Source organism: Uranotaenia lowii, chromosome 1 (assembly GCF_029784155.1).
Source record: "Uranotaenia lowii strain MFRU-FL chromosome 1, ASM2978415v1, whole genome shotgun sequence".
Classification (NCBI taxonomy): Eukaryota; Metazoa; Arthropoda; class Insecta; order Diptera; family Culicidae; genus Uranotaenia; species Uranotaenia lowii.
In genome coordinates this window covers 92706753-92721709 of record NC_073691.1, presented here as the reverse complement: position 1 = coordinate 92721709, position 14957 = coordinate 92706753, and the positions used below count along the sequence as shown (strand labels likewise).

Genomic DNA, 14957 nt, shown 5'->3' with positions numbered 1-14957 from the left:
TTCAGATTTCAGATTCAGATTTCAGATTCAGATTTCAGATTCAGATTTCAGATTCAGATTTCAGATTCAGATTTCAGATTCAGATTTCAGATTCAGATTTCAGATTCAGATTTCAGATTCAGATTTCAGATTCAGATTTCAGATTCAGATTTCAGATTCAGATTTCAGATTCAGATTTCAGATTCAGATTTCAGATTCAGATTTCAGATTCAGATTTCAGATTCAGATTTCAGATTCAGATTTCAGATTCAGATTTCAGATTCAGATTTCAGATTCAGATTTCAGATTCAGATTTCAGATTCAGATTTCAGATTCAGATTTCAGATTCAGATTTCAGATTCAGATTTCAGATTCAGATTTCAGATTCAGATTTCAGATTCAGATTTCAGATTCAGATTTCAGATTCAGATTTCAGATTCAGATTTCAGATTCAGATTTCAGATTCAGATTTCAGATTCAGATTTCAGATTCAGATTTCAGATTCAGATTTCAGATTTAGATTTCAGATTCAGATTACAGATTCAGATTTCAGATTCAGATTTCAGATTCAGATTTCAGATTCAGATTTCAGATTCAGATTTCAGATTCAGATTTCAGATTCAGATTTCAGATTCAGATTTCAGATTCAGATTTCAGATTCAGATTTCAGATTCAGATTTCAGATTCAGATTTCAGATTCAGATTTCAGATTCAGATTTCAGATTCAGATTTCAGATTCAGATTTCAGATTCAGATTTCAGATTCAGATTTCAGATTCAGATTTCAGATTCAGATTTCAGATTCAGATTTCAGATTCAGATTTCAGATTCAGATTTCAGATTCAGATTTCAGATTCAGATTTCAGATTCAGATTTCAGATTCAGATTTCAGATTCAGATTCAGATTTCAGATTCAGATTTCAGATTCAGATTTCAGATTCAGATTTCAGATTCAGATTTCAGATTCAGATTTCAGATTCAGATTTCAGATTCAGATTTCAGATTCAGATTTCAGATTCAGATTTCAGATTCAGATTTCAGATTCAGATTTCAGATTCAGATTTCAGATTCAGATTTCAGATTCAGATTTCAGATTCAGATTTCAGATTCAGATTTCAGATTCAGATTTCAGATTCAGATTTCAGATTCAGATTTCAGATTCAGATTTCAGATTCAGATTTCAGATTCAGATTTCAGATTCAGATTTCAGATTCAGATTTCAGATTCAGATTTCAGATTCAGATTTCAGATTCAGATTTCAGATTCAGATTTCAGATTCAGATTTCAGATTCAGATTTCAGATTCAGATTTCAGATTCAGATTTCAGATTCAGATTTCAGATTCAGATTTCAGATTCAGATTTCAGATTCAGATTTCAGATTCAGATTTCAGATTCAGATTTCAGATTCAGATTTCAGATTCAGATTTCAGATTCAGATTTCAGATTCAGATTTCAGATTCAGATTTCAGATTCAGATTTCAGATTCAGATTTCAGATTCAGATTTCAGATTCAGATTTCAGATTCAGATTTCAGATTCAGATTTCAGATTCAGATTTCAGATTCAGATTTCAGATTCAGATTTCAGATTCAGATTTCAGATTCAGATTTCAGATTCAGATTTCAGATTCAGATTTCAGATTCAGATTTCAGATTCAGATTTCAGATTCAGATTTCAGATTCAGATTTCAGATTCAGATTTCAGATTCAGATTTCAGATTCAGATTTCAGATTCAGATTTCAGATTCAGATTTCAGATTCAGATTTCAGATTCAGATTTCAGATTCAGATTTCAGATTCAGATTTCAGATTCAGATTTCAGATTCAGATTTCAGATTCAGATTTCAGATTCAGATTTCAGAATTCAGATTTCAGATTTCAGATTCAGATTTCAGATTCAGATTTCAGATTCAGATTTCAGATTCAGATTTCAGATTCAGATTTCAGTTCCAGATTTCAGATTCAGATTTCAGATTCAGATTTCAGATTCAGATTTCAGATTCAGATTTCAGATTCAGATTTCAGATTCAGATTTCAGATTCAGATTTCAGATTCAGATTTCAGATTCAGATTTCAGATTTAGATTTCAGATTCAGATTTCAGATTCAGATTTCAGATTCAGATTTCAGATTCAGATTTCAGATTCAGATTTCAGATTCAGATTTCAGATTCAGATTTCAGATTCAGATTTCAGATTCAGATTTCAGATTCAGATTTCAGATTCAGATTTCAGATTCAGATTTCAGATTCAGATTTCAGATTCAGATTTCAGATTCAGATTTCAGATTCAGATTTCAGATTCAGATTTCAGATTCAGATTTCAGATTCGGATTTAGGTTCAGATTTCAAGTGAAGATTTCAGATTCAGATTTCAAGTGAAGATTTCAGATTTAGATTCAGATTTCAGATTCAGATTCAGATTTTAGATTCAGATATCAGATTTACAAATTCAGATTCAGATTGCTGTTGAACATTTCAGATTCAGATTTCAGCTTTAGTTTTACATCTCAGATTCAAATTCAGAGTTCCTTATTCAGTATCTTTTTTTATTTTGGAACTGAGATCCAGAATTACATTTAGGATTAAGCTTTGCGTATTGGTATTGGTAATCGAAATTGAAAAGGACAAACCATCAAAGAGAATTTTTTTCAGGCGTTCCTTGTGTATTGGTTCCAGCATATTTTTGTTTTCGTTCAATACTAATTCGATTTTGTTATTTTCTTCTACTTTATTTGTGTGTCGATCCACTTTGGGTTTTGTGACGATTCGCAAAATTTAAAAACACAAAATCCAACCAAATAAATCAAAAATCTACAATCGACTACCAAACATCAATCAACAACGCCTCTGTTACCGTCCATTGACTAAAACAAACGCCTTAAATTGATTGTAACACATCTTGTAGAATCTTCTGGTATTTACGAAAGTAAGTGGTTGTGGGTGCTTTTATTTTGATTATTATCTTTTAGAGAGTTTGATTATGTGTTTGGCAGATGTATTTTGCTTGTTTGCATACATTGTTTTTTTTTTCTAACAAATATTTGATCTAATGCATTGAGACAAAAAAAGAAGTCAGCTAACATTATTTTTTACTAAATCGAGAACCATTTGCACGCGTTTAACATCTGTCAACTAGCCATTCATAAAGCACGAGCATTAATGACCGCATTTTGATAAAAAAAATCATTACTCAAATATGAAGAATTCATAAAAGACAAGCGGACATATTTTTCTTCTGATGCCCATTTATGTCATCTCATCAATGACAGAAGTGGCACAGAGTATCGAAACGATCAATACCTATACTCCAGAGGAAGCAGTTTCTCGAAGATCAACCAAATCAAACAAATTTAGCATTTATGATTATCAATCACTGCTATCCAAACTAAATTGCGTAAAATGATTTCCCCCTTATTCTGCGCCGCGCGTGAGGTGACGATAGTCGAGTCGAGTCGGAGTCGCGTGAGTTTTGTCACCTCATTCCCGAAACCGATGTGACAGAGCATACGATTTGTCACTCACGATGACTTCTAGATTAGGATAATAACTCAAAAAGTTAATTCTAAAAGACGTTTCTCACCTAAAGCGACTACTGGAATCGGGTGACTCGACTATCGTCACCTCACGCGCGGCGCAGAATAAGGGGGTTTGCCTTTTGATTGAAAAAATGTTGCCACAATCTGTACCAACAGATAAACCTTAAAACGCAGACATGTTCTTGAGCTGAACCGTTGAACTCCGGATACGCCCAACTAACTACTGACTGACTCCAGCGAGGCGACCATACGTCGTCGGCTGTATTGAGTCGGGGTTGACTTTAGTTTGTTGTATTAACGATAACAGCCAACCCTTTTGAATATTGTGATTAAAATAATGTAAAGCTCTATGTGCAATAAAAAAGCAAGTAAGAAGAGAGCAGCGAAAAAAAAATGCCAGCATGTGAGGATATGCAAATAATCTGACACCAGTCGCGGCCGGGCGTCGCGGTGTGGCCAGATAGCGACCGGTTGACGTTATCGATGCATATAGACCCTCTCTCGCACGATAGGGTGGTTCACTTGGGTGGGATCACGTCACAAATATCTAGATTCGCAGAGAAGGTACTCGCTTTTTAGACTGTTCTTTGAATGATTTTATGCTAGGAAATAGTTTCTACCACTATCGTAGACTACTCTCTCTCTCTAAAAAATGGATGTTAATATTTTCAAACTTCCGTTCAGCATAATATCTCTTTCAAAACTTCCGTCTACGTTTTTTTTGTGTATGAAAAAAGATCTACCTTGAAATATGTTGAACCAAAAGGGCCTAGACTATTTTAATAAACAGACAAGACATGATTGGAACTAGTTGTCCCACGATTTTTTCTACCACAAGCTGTTGAACCTGCATGGTATGGCCCATAAAAAAATGCGAAAAGCTCTTTGTTGGAAAACAACATTCTCACATGAATTTAACATTCTCTGGAACATCCTTAGCCTTCATGGAAGAAATATACAGACCCGTACGTGAATTGGACACCGGATCTGTTTAAAGGACGAACACAAAATTATTGCGGCACATTCAAAAGAGTATAACTTTTTTACCATTGGGTGAAAATCAACCAAATATTGCACACTCTCTCATTGATATGTATTGTTTACATGATGCTGTCAAACTCGAAGTCTTGTTTTTTCAATTCAACGAAAAAGACGTGAACCAACGCGAGTCGAGAAAACAAATTGGACATATAGTCTAAGTTACTGGCTCTTAATCCAGAACTGCTGGCTGGCAGTCCATCGATGCTGCATAAGCAGTTCAAGTAGAAAGAAGAAGAGGAAGAGAAAACAAATTCTTTCCAAACACCTGGAATTTACTGACCTGTCGCACCGGCATGCAGTTGGGAAAAATGTTGAACATTCACCATTGAACCATCTCCAGAGTGTTGAAGCGGTTTCAGGAGCGGTTGACGTTGGACCACGGCAAAGGAGCTGGAAGAAAACCGGGACCGGAGAACAAAATACGGAGGGAAAGGTGATGATTAAAGCAAATCCCAACGTCTCAAGCCGTGATTTGAAAGAATGCAAAGAAGAGAGCTGGACTACATTCATACAAGGTACAGAACTTCCCAAACCGGCAACAATCGACGGCTAAAACTCGGGCACGGACGCTCTACGAGAAGATGCTGACAAAATATGGCTGCTGTGTGATGGACGACGAAACGTATATAAAAGCCGATTTCAAGCAAAAGCAGGGCATTTGATTTAAAATTGTCGACCAAAAATCCGGGCAATACGCGGACAAATTTGGCCAAAACCCAGGAATTACTCAACAAAAATCAAGAAAAAAAAACTTTATAACCATTTTTTCTCTTCAAAACTCATCAGAAGATTTTAAATCGAATTTCAGGCTTCCAAAAAACTTTGTATGCTTGTTTTTATAAAACTTGTTGAATAAAAATTCATGTTGGGCACATAAATTTAAAAAAAAAAATCTACATGATTTGTTTTTTAGGTTTGATTTGTTCAATAACATGAATAAATCCGGGCAAACACGGGCCTTTTCAATGAAATCCGGGTAACCGGGCTGGACAGGACATTTCCCAAATTTTGTATTAAATATCCGGACAAACTCAGTCAAAACCGGGAAATCTGGAAACATTATAGCTAGTAAAGTCGTAATCGAAATGTAACTGATAGGTACTTGGGTTGTTACCTTCTATAAAATGTAACCTGTTTCCTGGATTTGGCTAGAATATTGACACGTAAAATTAATCACAAATCGCTCCAAAACACATTTCCATATTGAAATATTTATGAGTTATCTTAAAAATTACACAAATATCCAAATAACAATTTTAAAAATAAAAAAAAAACACCAAAAACGTCTGAAATGACAAACTTTTACCATTTTTTGTAATTTTTGTCGTGATTCATTTAAAAAAACCAATTATTTTTGTAATTGGTTATTCGTCCTTTGGTACCTGAACCTAGCCGTTTTTTTTGCAGCTTAAAACTTGGTCTCATTATGGAAAAAAATACAAATAAATAAACAGAGCATGTTCAGTAATATGCTTGTAATAACAACTGTATAAGAGTAAATTGCTGTCGACCGTGGCCTAGAGGATAGCGTTCAAGTCTTCTAAGCCAGAGGTAATGAGATCGAGTCTCGGTCACGGCATACATAGTACTCTTTCTGTGGGCTGTTGGTGTTAGCATTAGTAAGATGCTAGCCATTATAAATATCCTTGAAAGATGTACGCTTGAGTCTTAAGAAGAATTTAGATCTCTTCAAAGGTACATGTAGTTCCACTGAGAATCTACAGTACCGTTCATAATTGTATAGAAATTGGAAGCAAGCGCACTGTCACTTCGACTTTGAGCTTCCATAACTTTTTACTCTGATGATATTTTTAGATCAATTTTTTTTTGCGTTAGATAGATCAACTATCACACTATACAATCACAAAATTTGAGCTTTCTGGAATTTGTGTGGCCTGAGATACAGTAATTCTACGAAAATCGGACTTTTTGGACTTTTCTCATTCAAACTGCAATATCTTTGAAACCACGCAACATTTTGTATTGAAATTTTGCACAGTGATTGTTGAAATATGAAGCTAGCATGTCTGAAGTTTTCGAAAAGTTCTATCGAAGAGATAAAAAGTTACTCGAGGTGCAATATTCCAGGCATGAACCTTGAAATGTGATTTCTATAGAATTTTGGACGATTCATGAGAACAATATCGTTTCCTCCACCAATCAGACAAAAAATGTCTGGCAAAAGCAATGAAGAAAAGAAAAAAATGAATAAATGATCCGTTTGTGTTTTGAAATCAGAATCTCGCAATATTGTTGTGATTTTTCGGTTGAAAAAGATTTACTGGTTGTTAAACAGAGAATTTGATTTTCCTATGGAAACATTCGTCCAAAATTCTATAGAAATCGCATTTCAAGGTTCATGCCTGAAATATTGCACCTCGCCGCGTAACTTTTGATCTCATCGATAGAACTTTTCGAAAACTTCAGACATGTTAGCTTTATGTTTAAACAATCACTCTGAAAAATTTCAATAAAAAATGTAGCGTTGTTTCAGAGATATTGCAATTTGAATGAGAAAAGTCCAAAAAGTCCGATTTTCGTAGAATTACTGTTTCTCACGGCACACAAACTCCAGAAAGCTCAAATTTTGTGTTATAACAGTGTTATAGTTGATCTATCTAACGCAAAAAAATTGATCAAAAAATTTCATCAGAGTAAAAAGTTATGGAAGTTCAAAGTCGAAGTGACAGTGCGCTTGCTTCCAATTTCTATACAATTATGAACGGTACTGTATATGTGTTTGTTCGTTCGTTTAAACGCTACTCTAAATCTATTAGCTTCCGAAGTTTTTGAGATTTTTTTTCATAAATCATTTAACGCATGACCTCATATAAAACTAACATCATCATGATATTCATTTTGAATGTTTGTAAAACTAACCAAGGTAAGTAGCGTGCAGTGAGTTGAAGCTACCATTTTAAGCTTCGTTTTTTGCTTAACTTCTGGTTTATGCTTTCACTCATATCTTGGCTCATAATTAAACAGCAATAACAAATCACTTGACCACTAAAAAAGATTTTCGAATGCAATTATATAATCAGAAAACACTCATTTTTTCTACCTGTTTGATACTCCTCAAATACATTCCTTTGCTCAGCGTGTGTGGTTTGATTCGCACATTTTAAGGGCTCTCTAGCCACATAACTTGTTCTAATTATGTCTTGCTTTTTTGTTTGTTGTTTCGATACGCGAACTTCCCTTAATACATGGTGAATCCAGCCGATGACGAAGACGAAGATGAACTGGCCCCTCCGGGTTACGACGAGCTCAAGACCAACCAGTGGCTCGGCGTTACGGTCAAATCGGGCGGCAAGGAGAATAAGGTGAGCGTTCTTCAACGCTCAGACTTAAGATGTGTTATAATTAAAATTTTGTATTTTTTCCCCAAGATATTCACCTGTGCTCATCGATATATGAAGATCCATGAACGAGGGCGGACCACCGAGAATGGTCTCCACACGGGACAAGGTTTGTGCTACGTCCTGAACAACGACTTTTCGTTCGGGTTTGCCGTGGAAGTTTGCTTGGGACGATCGATCGAACGAGAGCACGAACAGTACGCCTTCTGTCAGGCGGGAACATCTGGGATGCTTCTGGACGATGGAACGGCCATCATCGGAACGCCAGGCGTAATGATCTGGAAGGGGACGGTTTTTGCGGTTCAAGTGGACGGAGACTTTCTGGCTCGCGATAAAACGCATTACTACGGTCCACACGACAATGCGGACTCACCTGTACCGAACTACAGCTACCTCGGCATGGCTGTGACCGGTGGTCGCTATTTTGGAGACTACATGTCGTTTGCAGGTGGTGCTCCACGATCGCGTGGCAATGGTCAGGTGATCATATTCTCAAACAGTGTTAAGCGTAATCCTATTTACAAGGAACGGGAACTGTTTGGAGAACAGTTTGGTTCCAGCTTTGGGTACGAGCTGGCCACGGCTGACATCAACGGAGATCAGTGAGTTGGGGTGTCTCGTGAACTTGTACCTTGATAACTAACCAATTTCTATCTTACAGTGCTCCGGATCTCCTTGTAGCGGCTCCCTTTTATTTTTCCAAAAGCGAAGGCGGTGCCGTATACGTGTATCAAAACTTGAACAACAACTTTACAAACAGTTATACGACGAAGCTTACAGGGAAGCTTGAATCTAGGTTTGGGCTAGCCTTGGCCAATCTTGGCGACATCAATAAAGATGGATGCGAGGACATTGCCATCGGTGCTCCCTATGAAGGAGACGGAGTTGTTTACATCTATCTCGGATCTAACAAGGGTCTTTCGACCAAGCCATCCCAGGTGATCACATCTAGCTCTCTGGGCTTGAATGTACCCAAACTGCACACCTTCGGTAGCTCGCTGACCGGTGGAATTGATCTCGATAACAACACCTATCCGGATCTTGTGATTGGCGCATACGACTCGGCAGCAGTCACCATACTCTTGGCGCGACCCATCACCAACATCAAGACCTCCGTCATCCCGAACGAGATCAGCAACATCGATCCAACACAGCATGGTTGCGACGCCGATCCGGGTGCGAATGCCACGTGGTACGTATTTTCCGGGATTATAATCCCTAGTTAACTAGAAAACTTTTCTCAATACGATTTGTTAATATTGTTCTAGCTTTTCATTCCGAGCGTGCTGTTCGATCGAACCGTACGAAGAATCCGGCAGCCACTCGAGCAGTCAATCACAGCATCTCAACCTGATCTACACGATTGAAGCGGAGACGTACATGGGGCTGAAAAAGTTTTCTAGGGTCTACTTCGGGCCAGACACGCGTCATCGATCTAACATCATCAAACGCCAGATAAGCGTTGTCACCAATGGAAATCAGGAGTGTCGAGAGGAGGTCGTCTACATCAAGGACAACACCCGCGACATCCAGAGCCCTATCCGGTTCAGGTTGAATTATACCATTCTGGATACCACTCTACCGGCGTCGGCTTTGGACTCGTTGGACCCGATCCTGGATCAAACACAAGCCGATCGCACTTTTGAGGCAACCTTCCAGAAAGACTGCGGCAAAGACGGCATCTGCCAATCGAAACTGGACCTCAAAGCGGAGCTTTCTTTGGAACGAGAAGGTTTGTTGGTTAAAAAACTTAAGGGTGTACACTAGACTGCCTCAAATTTGTATGGGAAATTTAAAACCTGTGAAATGTTCTGCGCTGCAGGTTAAAATTGATCCTAGGCCTAGTACAAGATCTCATGCCAAATTTGGGCTAGATCGGATCACGGGAAGGGGTCGCTCAACGAGCCTGAAGTTTATATGGAATTTTGAGACATTTTGTTCGGGAAAAACATGAAAAACCAGTTATTCATCAATAACTTTGGTTTCCGTTGGCCGATTTCTCTCAAAAACAGGTTTTCTTAAAGCCTAAAATATGAAAAATATTTCATCCGAAGACAGCATTTCGATAAGAATTAAGGTGAAAAAGTTACCAGGCTTCAAAAATGGGCTAACTTTTTTAACGGTGGTATTTATCACTGTCAATGAGGCGACGAAATGTTCGACCGCCCCGACTCATTAACAATGATGAATACCCCCCTTAAAAAAGTTATCCTATTTTTGGACCCTTATAACTTCTATATGTTAACTCGGATCGAAATGCAATCTTCGGATGAAATATTTGTCATAATTTAAGCTTTAAGAAAACCCGTTTTCAAAAGAAATCGGCCGAAGGGAACCAAAGCTATTGATGAAAAACTAGTTTTTCATTTTTCTCCCGAACAAAATGTCTCAAAATCCCATACAAACTTCAGGCTCGTTGAGCGACCCCTTCCCGTGATCCGATCTGGCCCAAATTTGGCGTGAGATCTTGTACTAGGCCTAGGATCAATTTTAGCCTGCAGCGTATAACTTTTTCAGAAGTCGGGTCATTTGGGGCACTCTAGTGTACACGAAAACTGAACATTTGATTATTGATTTCAGACGACCAGTCATACTCGTTGGTGCTCGGCCGTGATCGAGGCATTCAGCTTCATGTTGGTGTTTCCAACCTGGCTGATTCGGCGTATGAAACTAATTTGTACGTGAAGCACGATCCCAGTATTTCGTTCAGTGGTACAAAGGTTGGTTTACTTCGTCTTCCACTTCTAAGAAGAATGCTTATTTGACATTTATTTCAGAGCCTATACAAATGTGATAAATTCAACGCAACGCTAGTATTCTGCAACCTCGGAAATCCGATGCGGAGAAATTCCGAAGTTAAATTTTCCCTCCGTTTCGACCCCCAGCGAGTTAAAGAAGAGGTTTTGAAATTAGGATTTGACGTATTCGTCAATACGACCTCCAACCTACTAGAAGGTGCCAAGCAAACGGCCGCTCTGACGGTGAACGTAATCAAGCGAGCCAAGATCAGTATCAGTGGGTGAGTACCGCGCTTGTGAACATTATTGGTTTTAGCTGAAGGTTTGACTGTACATCTTTTAAAATTTTAGTGCCGCACATCCTCAGCAAACGTTCTACGGTGGCGAAGTCAAAGGAGAAAGTGCAATGAAAACATTCGAAGACATCGGCACTGCAGTTCATCACATTTATATGGTAAGCGTTGAGGAGACCTGCTAAGCACTATAAATTGGTGTACTGAACTGACCCTTTTTTCTAGATCTACAATGATGGGCCTTGGCGGGCGCCGCAGGTTCAGGTGAGAATCCAATGGCCACATCAGGTGGCAAACGATAAGGATCAAGGCAAATGGCTACTCTATCTTACCGGAACTCCAACAGTAGATGGTAAGCAGCAGTTGTTAGGTATCTCTGAACAACAATAAACAACAAACCTTTTTTTCAGCAACGAACGGCGGATCATGTGTGGTTCAGCCAGGAACGGCTGAAAATCCGCTAAAATTGAAGAAATCTGCTGCCCTCAGCGAACTACCACCCCAAACGGATTACTACACGCAGCGAGCGTACAACAAATCGTTGACATTCGCAATGGAGAAATCTGAAAGGGTATCGTTCGCTAAGCAGGCGTCTTACTCTTCGTCGTCCTCGGCGGAAAAGAGCCTCAACCGGGTACGGCGAGATCGGTCGATGATAATCCGTGCCGAACGGCTGACTGACAAAGACGGCAAACAGACCGATATCGTCCACATGGACTGCAGCCGCAACACTGCCAAGTGTATCACGATCGTCTGCGATATCTACGATGTGCAACCGAAGGCACAGGCACTGATAAACGTAACAGCGCGGCTCTGGAACTCTACGCTAGTATCGGACTACCCGAAGGTTGATCTGGTTAAAATTATATCGAGAGCGACGATAACAGTTGTCCAGGTGCAACAGGACTACCCAATCAACAATGTTACGGTGAGTCTTTTCTTCAACTATCACTTATCATTTATGCTGTAGTGTGTTCGAAGCTTCAAGACATTTGAGGTTCGCTTGGGAATAATCCATTTTAAGCGAAATTTTGTACAATATAATATGGTGTAGATGAGCACCGTTCGTATTCAAACGAGCTAGTCAGTGAACTTCAGAAATACTAAAAGGAAATGATTAAGGTCCTTTCATGTTTATTTTAGTAAGGCATCAGTTGTCTAGTAGGCGTAGACAGTTTTTTGTTATGTTTACTGGGAATTTTCTTGCGTTGCCACAGTTTAAGGGACATTCATTTAAAGGATGTTTTAAACCTTGGTCAAATAACTGAAATCGCGGAAAGTGGGGAGTTTGGTGGTTTAAAGTGGTATTTGCGGGGGTTTCATTGGTGATTTGGGCACTGAAATTAAAGAAAAGTCGGCAGAAATCATCATTAGAGCAGCAACCCTGGTTTTAATCCGGGCTGAAAAGGAAGCCATATTAGCTATACAGAAAAGCACGTAGAATGTTTTGTGCTAAGAGAGGGATCCGGAGCCACCATCTTCACTAGCTGCCAGCCAATGTTCTCGTTAACTGTGCGGATTTCAGCGACTAGACTACACCGCCTCGAGCTTCTGGGCCCGCCTCTTCTTCGATGCCCATCTGGATTCCAGTCAAGCGCCTCTCTGCAAATCTCGTTTTCATCTCTTCGCAGCGTTTGCCCAATCCATCTCCACTTACGTTCCCGGATCTCGATTTTTAGCGCCTTTTGATAACACCGGCGATGAGGTTGCACGTTTGAGATCCAGTTGCCAGGCCACCAAGCGCGGATGATGTTCCGCAGGCAGCAATTCACAAAAAAATGCAGTTTTCGCGTCGCCACCGCATATGTGCACCAAGATTCGCAGCCGTACAGCAATACAGATTTGACGTTAGAGTTGAAGATTCAGATTTTCGTTCGTACAGAGATCTGGCGCGAGCGCCAGACGCAAATCGGGCTTTTCTGATCCGGGTTTCGATGTCTTTCTTGGTACCACCATCAGGCGTAATCTGGCTACCAAGATACTTGAAGCACTCCACTTTCTTAACCTGTTGTCCAGCTACCACGAAATTGGAACGATTTTCTGTGTTGATTTCCATCGACTTGGTCTTTCCGACATTGATTTTGAGACGTGTTGCCTTGGAGCTTTCGGTGAGGTTGTTGAGTTTGCTTTGCATGTCCTGTTGTCTTTGAGCGAGCAAAACAATATCGTCAGCCAGAACAAGGTCGTTCAGTTGCTCCATTTTCGTACATCCTTGTCTCACTCCAGCAGTTACCGGGATTGGATCGGACAAGACACCGTCGTGCAGGACCTTGCACGAAAATGCCTCGTACTGTGCTTCGATGAGATGGACTAGTTTCTCTGGAACTCCTCGTCGCCTTAGAGACGCCCAGATGTTTTCGTGGTTCAGTCGGTCAAATGCTTTTTCGAAATCAACGAACACCGGCAGAAGAGAGTCCTGGAATTCGTTGATTTGTTCCAGTATATTCGCCAGTATTGTTCCAGTATGAAGAACCTGTTGGTAAACTCGATTTTGATTTCAGAAAAACTGTAATTTCGAGCTTGGTGCAGCTGCTCTCGACTCAACCAATTGGGAATGTCTTGATGAGGCTACAAGCGTGGAATCCGCTGTCGAATTGTTCGACTTGAAACTGTACACAGTTTTGAAACAAAATGTTCCTCTAAAGCGCCCTCATACATTCAAATCTATGAAACACGCATAGTGGAATTCTGATCTTCATCGTCTACGCAATCAGCTTCGAAAAGCACGCAAATGTTTCAATCGAATTAGCTCTGAAGACAGTAAACATTATTTCAGGCGCTTAGAAAGCGAATTTAAAGGTTTAAAAGAGCTGCTTCACCGTCAACATGTCTCGCGTCTTCAAGAAAACGTGAAAAACGACACCTCATCATTTTGGACACATCTAAAAAAAAAAACAAAACGCCGCTGTCCCTGTTGATGTAAGCTTCCACGGTGTCACTTCCTACAGCTTGACCAAATCGGCTAATATGTTTGCTGAATTCTTCCAAAGCGTTTACTTTCCTCCTAGTATTGGCACAGACAGTAGCTACTTCGCATCGCTCGAGTCCTACGACATTGACGTGCCCTTGCTGTGCTTATCCGTTCAGGATATCTACGAGAAGCTGATCGCAGTTGACCCAACGAAAGGGTCTGGTCCTGACGGCATACCTCCTGCTATTCTGAAACACTGCGCCGCATCTGTTGCTGCCCCGATTTGCAGTATTTTAAATCGATCACTTAATGAAAGTCCTTTCAGTCCTTTTTCTTAGTGCTTGGAAGGTCTCAGAAATTTCTCCGATTTATAAGTCAACCAATGCTCATCACGTCGTAAACTGCCGCCCAATCTCAGTTCTGAATTCAATTTCAAAAGTTTTTAAAGTTTTAATGCACGAGCGATTGTATGCTGCCATAAAAACTCTCATCTCAGAGTCTAAGCATGGGTTCGTGAAGAAACGGTCTATGGTGACGAATTTGATGTGTTACGTTAATTTCCCGAATAATAGCCTGGAGAAAGGTTTTCGAGTGGATTTCGTCTTTATTGACTTTGCAAAAGCGTATGACCGTGTCCTGCACAGAATACTCCTTACAAAGTTGGATAGTTCAGATTTTCTAGCTTGGTCTCTTGATTGGATTGCTTCATATCTATTGCACTGACAGGCTTACACAAAAATTAGGAATTCACGATCACGAACTTCCAACACCCTATCTGGAGTACCGCAGGGAAGTCACCTTGGACCCCTTCTGTTGATAGTCTTCGTGAATGACCTATGTAATTTTTTTCAATCCGACACTCTGCTTTTTGCTGATGACCTGAAGCTGTTCAGGAAGGTCATCATTGCTTCTCTTGAAAAGCGTCGTACCGAGCTACAACGAGCATATAATTTTGGTGTCTTAACTAATCGTTTTGACTGTGCTTACGTACTGGAACGTGTCAACCTTTACATATCCACTAGAACACTACGACAACGTCAGTTACTCCGGATACCCTTTCACCGTACTGCATATGGCCGAAACCATCCCATAGAAAAATGTT

The 14957-nt window shown here is 39.6% G+C and overlaps 1 protein-coding gene across 4 annotated transcripts in view; it reads left to right on the top strand.

Annotated features, from left to right (window-relative positions):
• Window positions 1-14957, top strand: part of LOC129740207 (integrin alpha-PS1) — a 119482-nt gene that overhangs the window by 102629 nt on the left and 1896 nt on the right. For 3 of the 4 annotated variants that reach the window (XM_055731817.1, XM_055731815.1, XM_055731816.1), the window contains exons 4-13: window positions 2883-2903; window positions 7774-7877; window positions 7944-8515; window positions 8575-9105; window positions 9182-9645; window positions 10494-10633; window positions 10691-10932; window positions 11003-11105; window positions 11170-11296; window positions 11355-11872. In XM_055731817.1, coding sequence (XP_055587792.1) covers window positions 2883-2903; window positions 7774-7877; window positions 7944-8515; window positions 8575-9105; window positions 9182-9645; window positions 10494-10633; window positions 10691-10932; window positions 11003-11105; window positions 11170-11296; window positions 11355-11872 — 2822 coding nt within the window. The remainder of the gene's footprint in view (window positions 1-2882; window positions 2904-7773; window positions 7878-7943; window positions 8516-8574; window positions 9106-9181; window positions 9646-10493; window positions 10634-10690; window positions 10933-11002; window positions 11106-11169; window positions 11297-11354; window positions 11873-14957) is intronic. The other variant, XM_055731818.1, reaches the window with a different exon arrangement.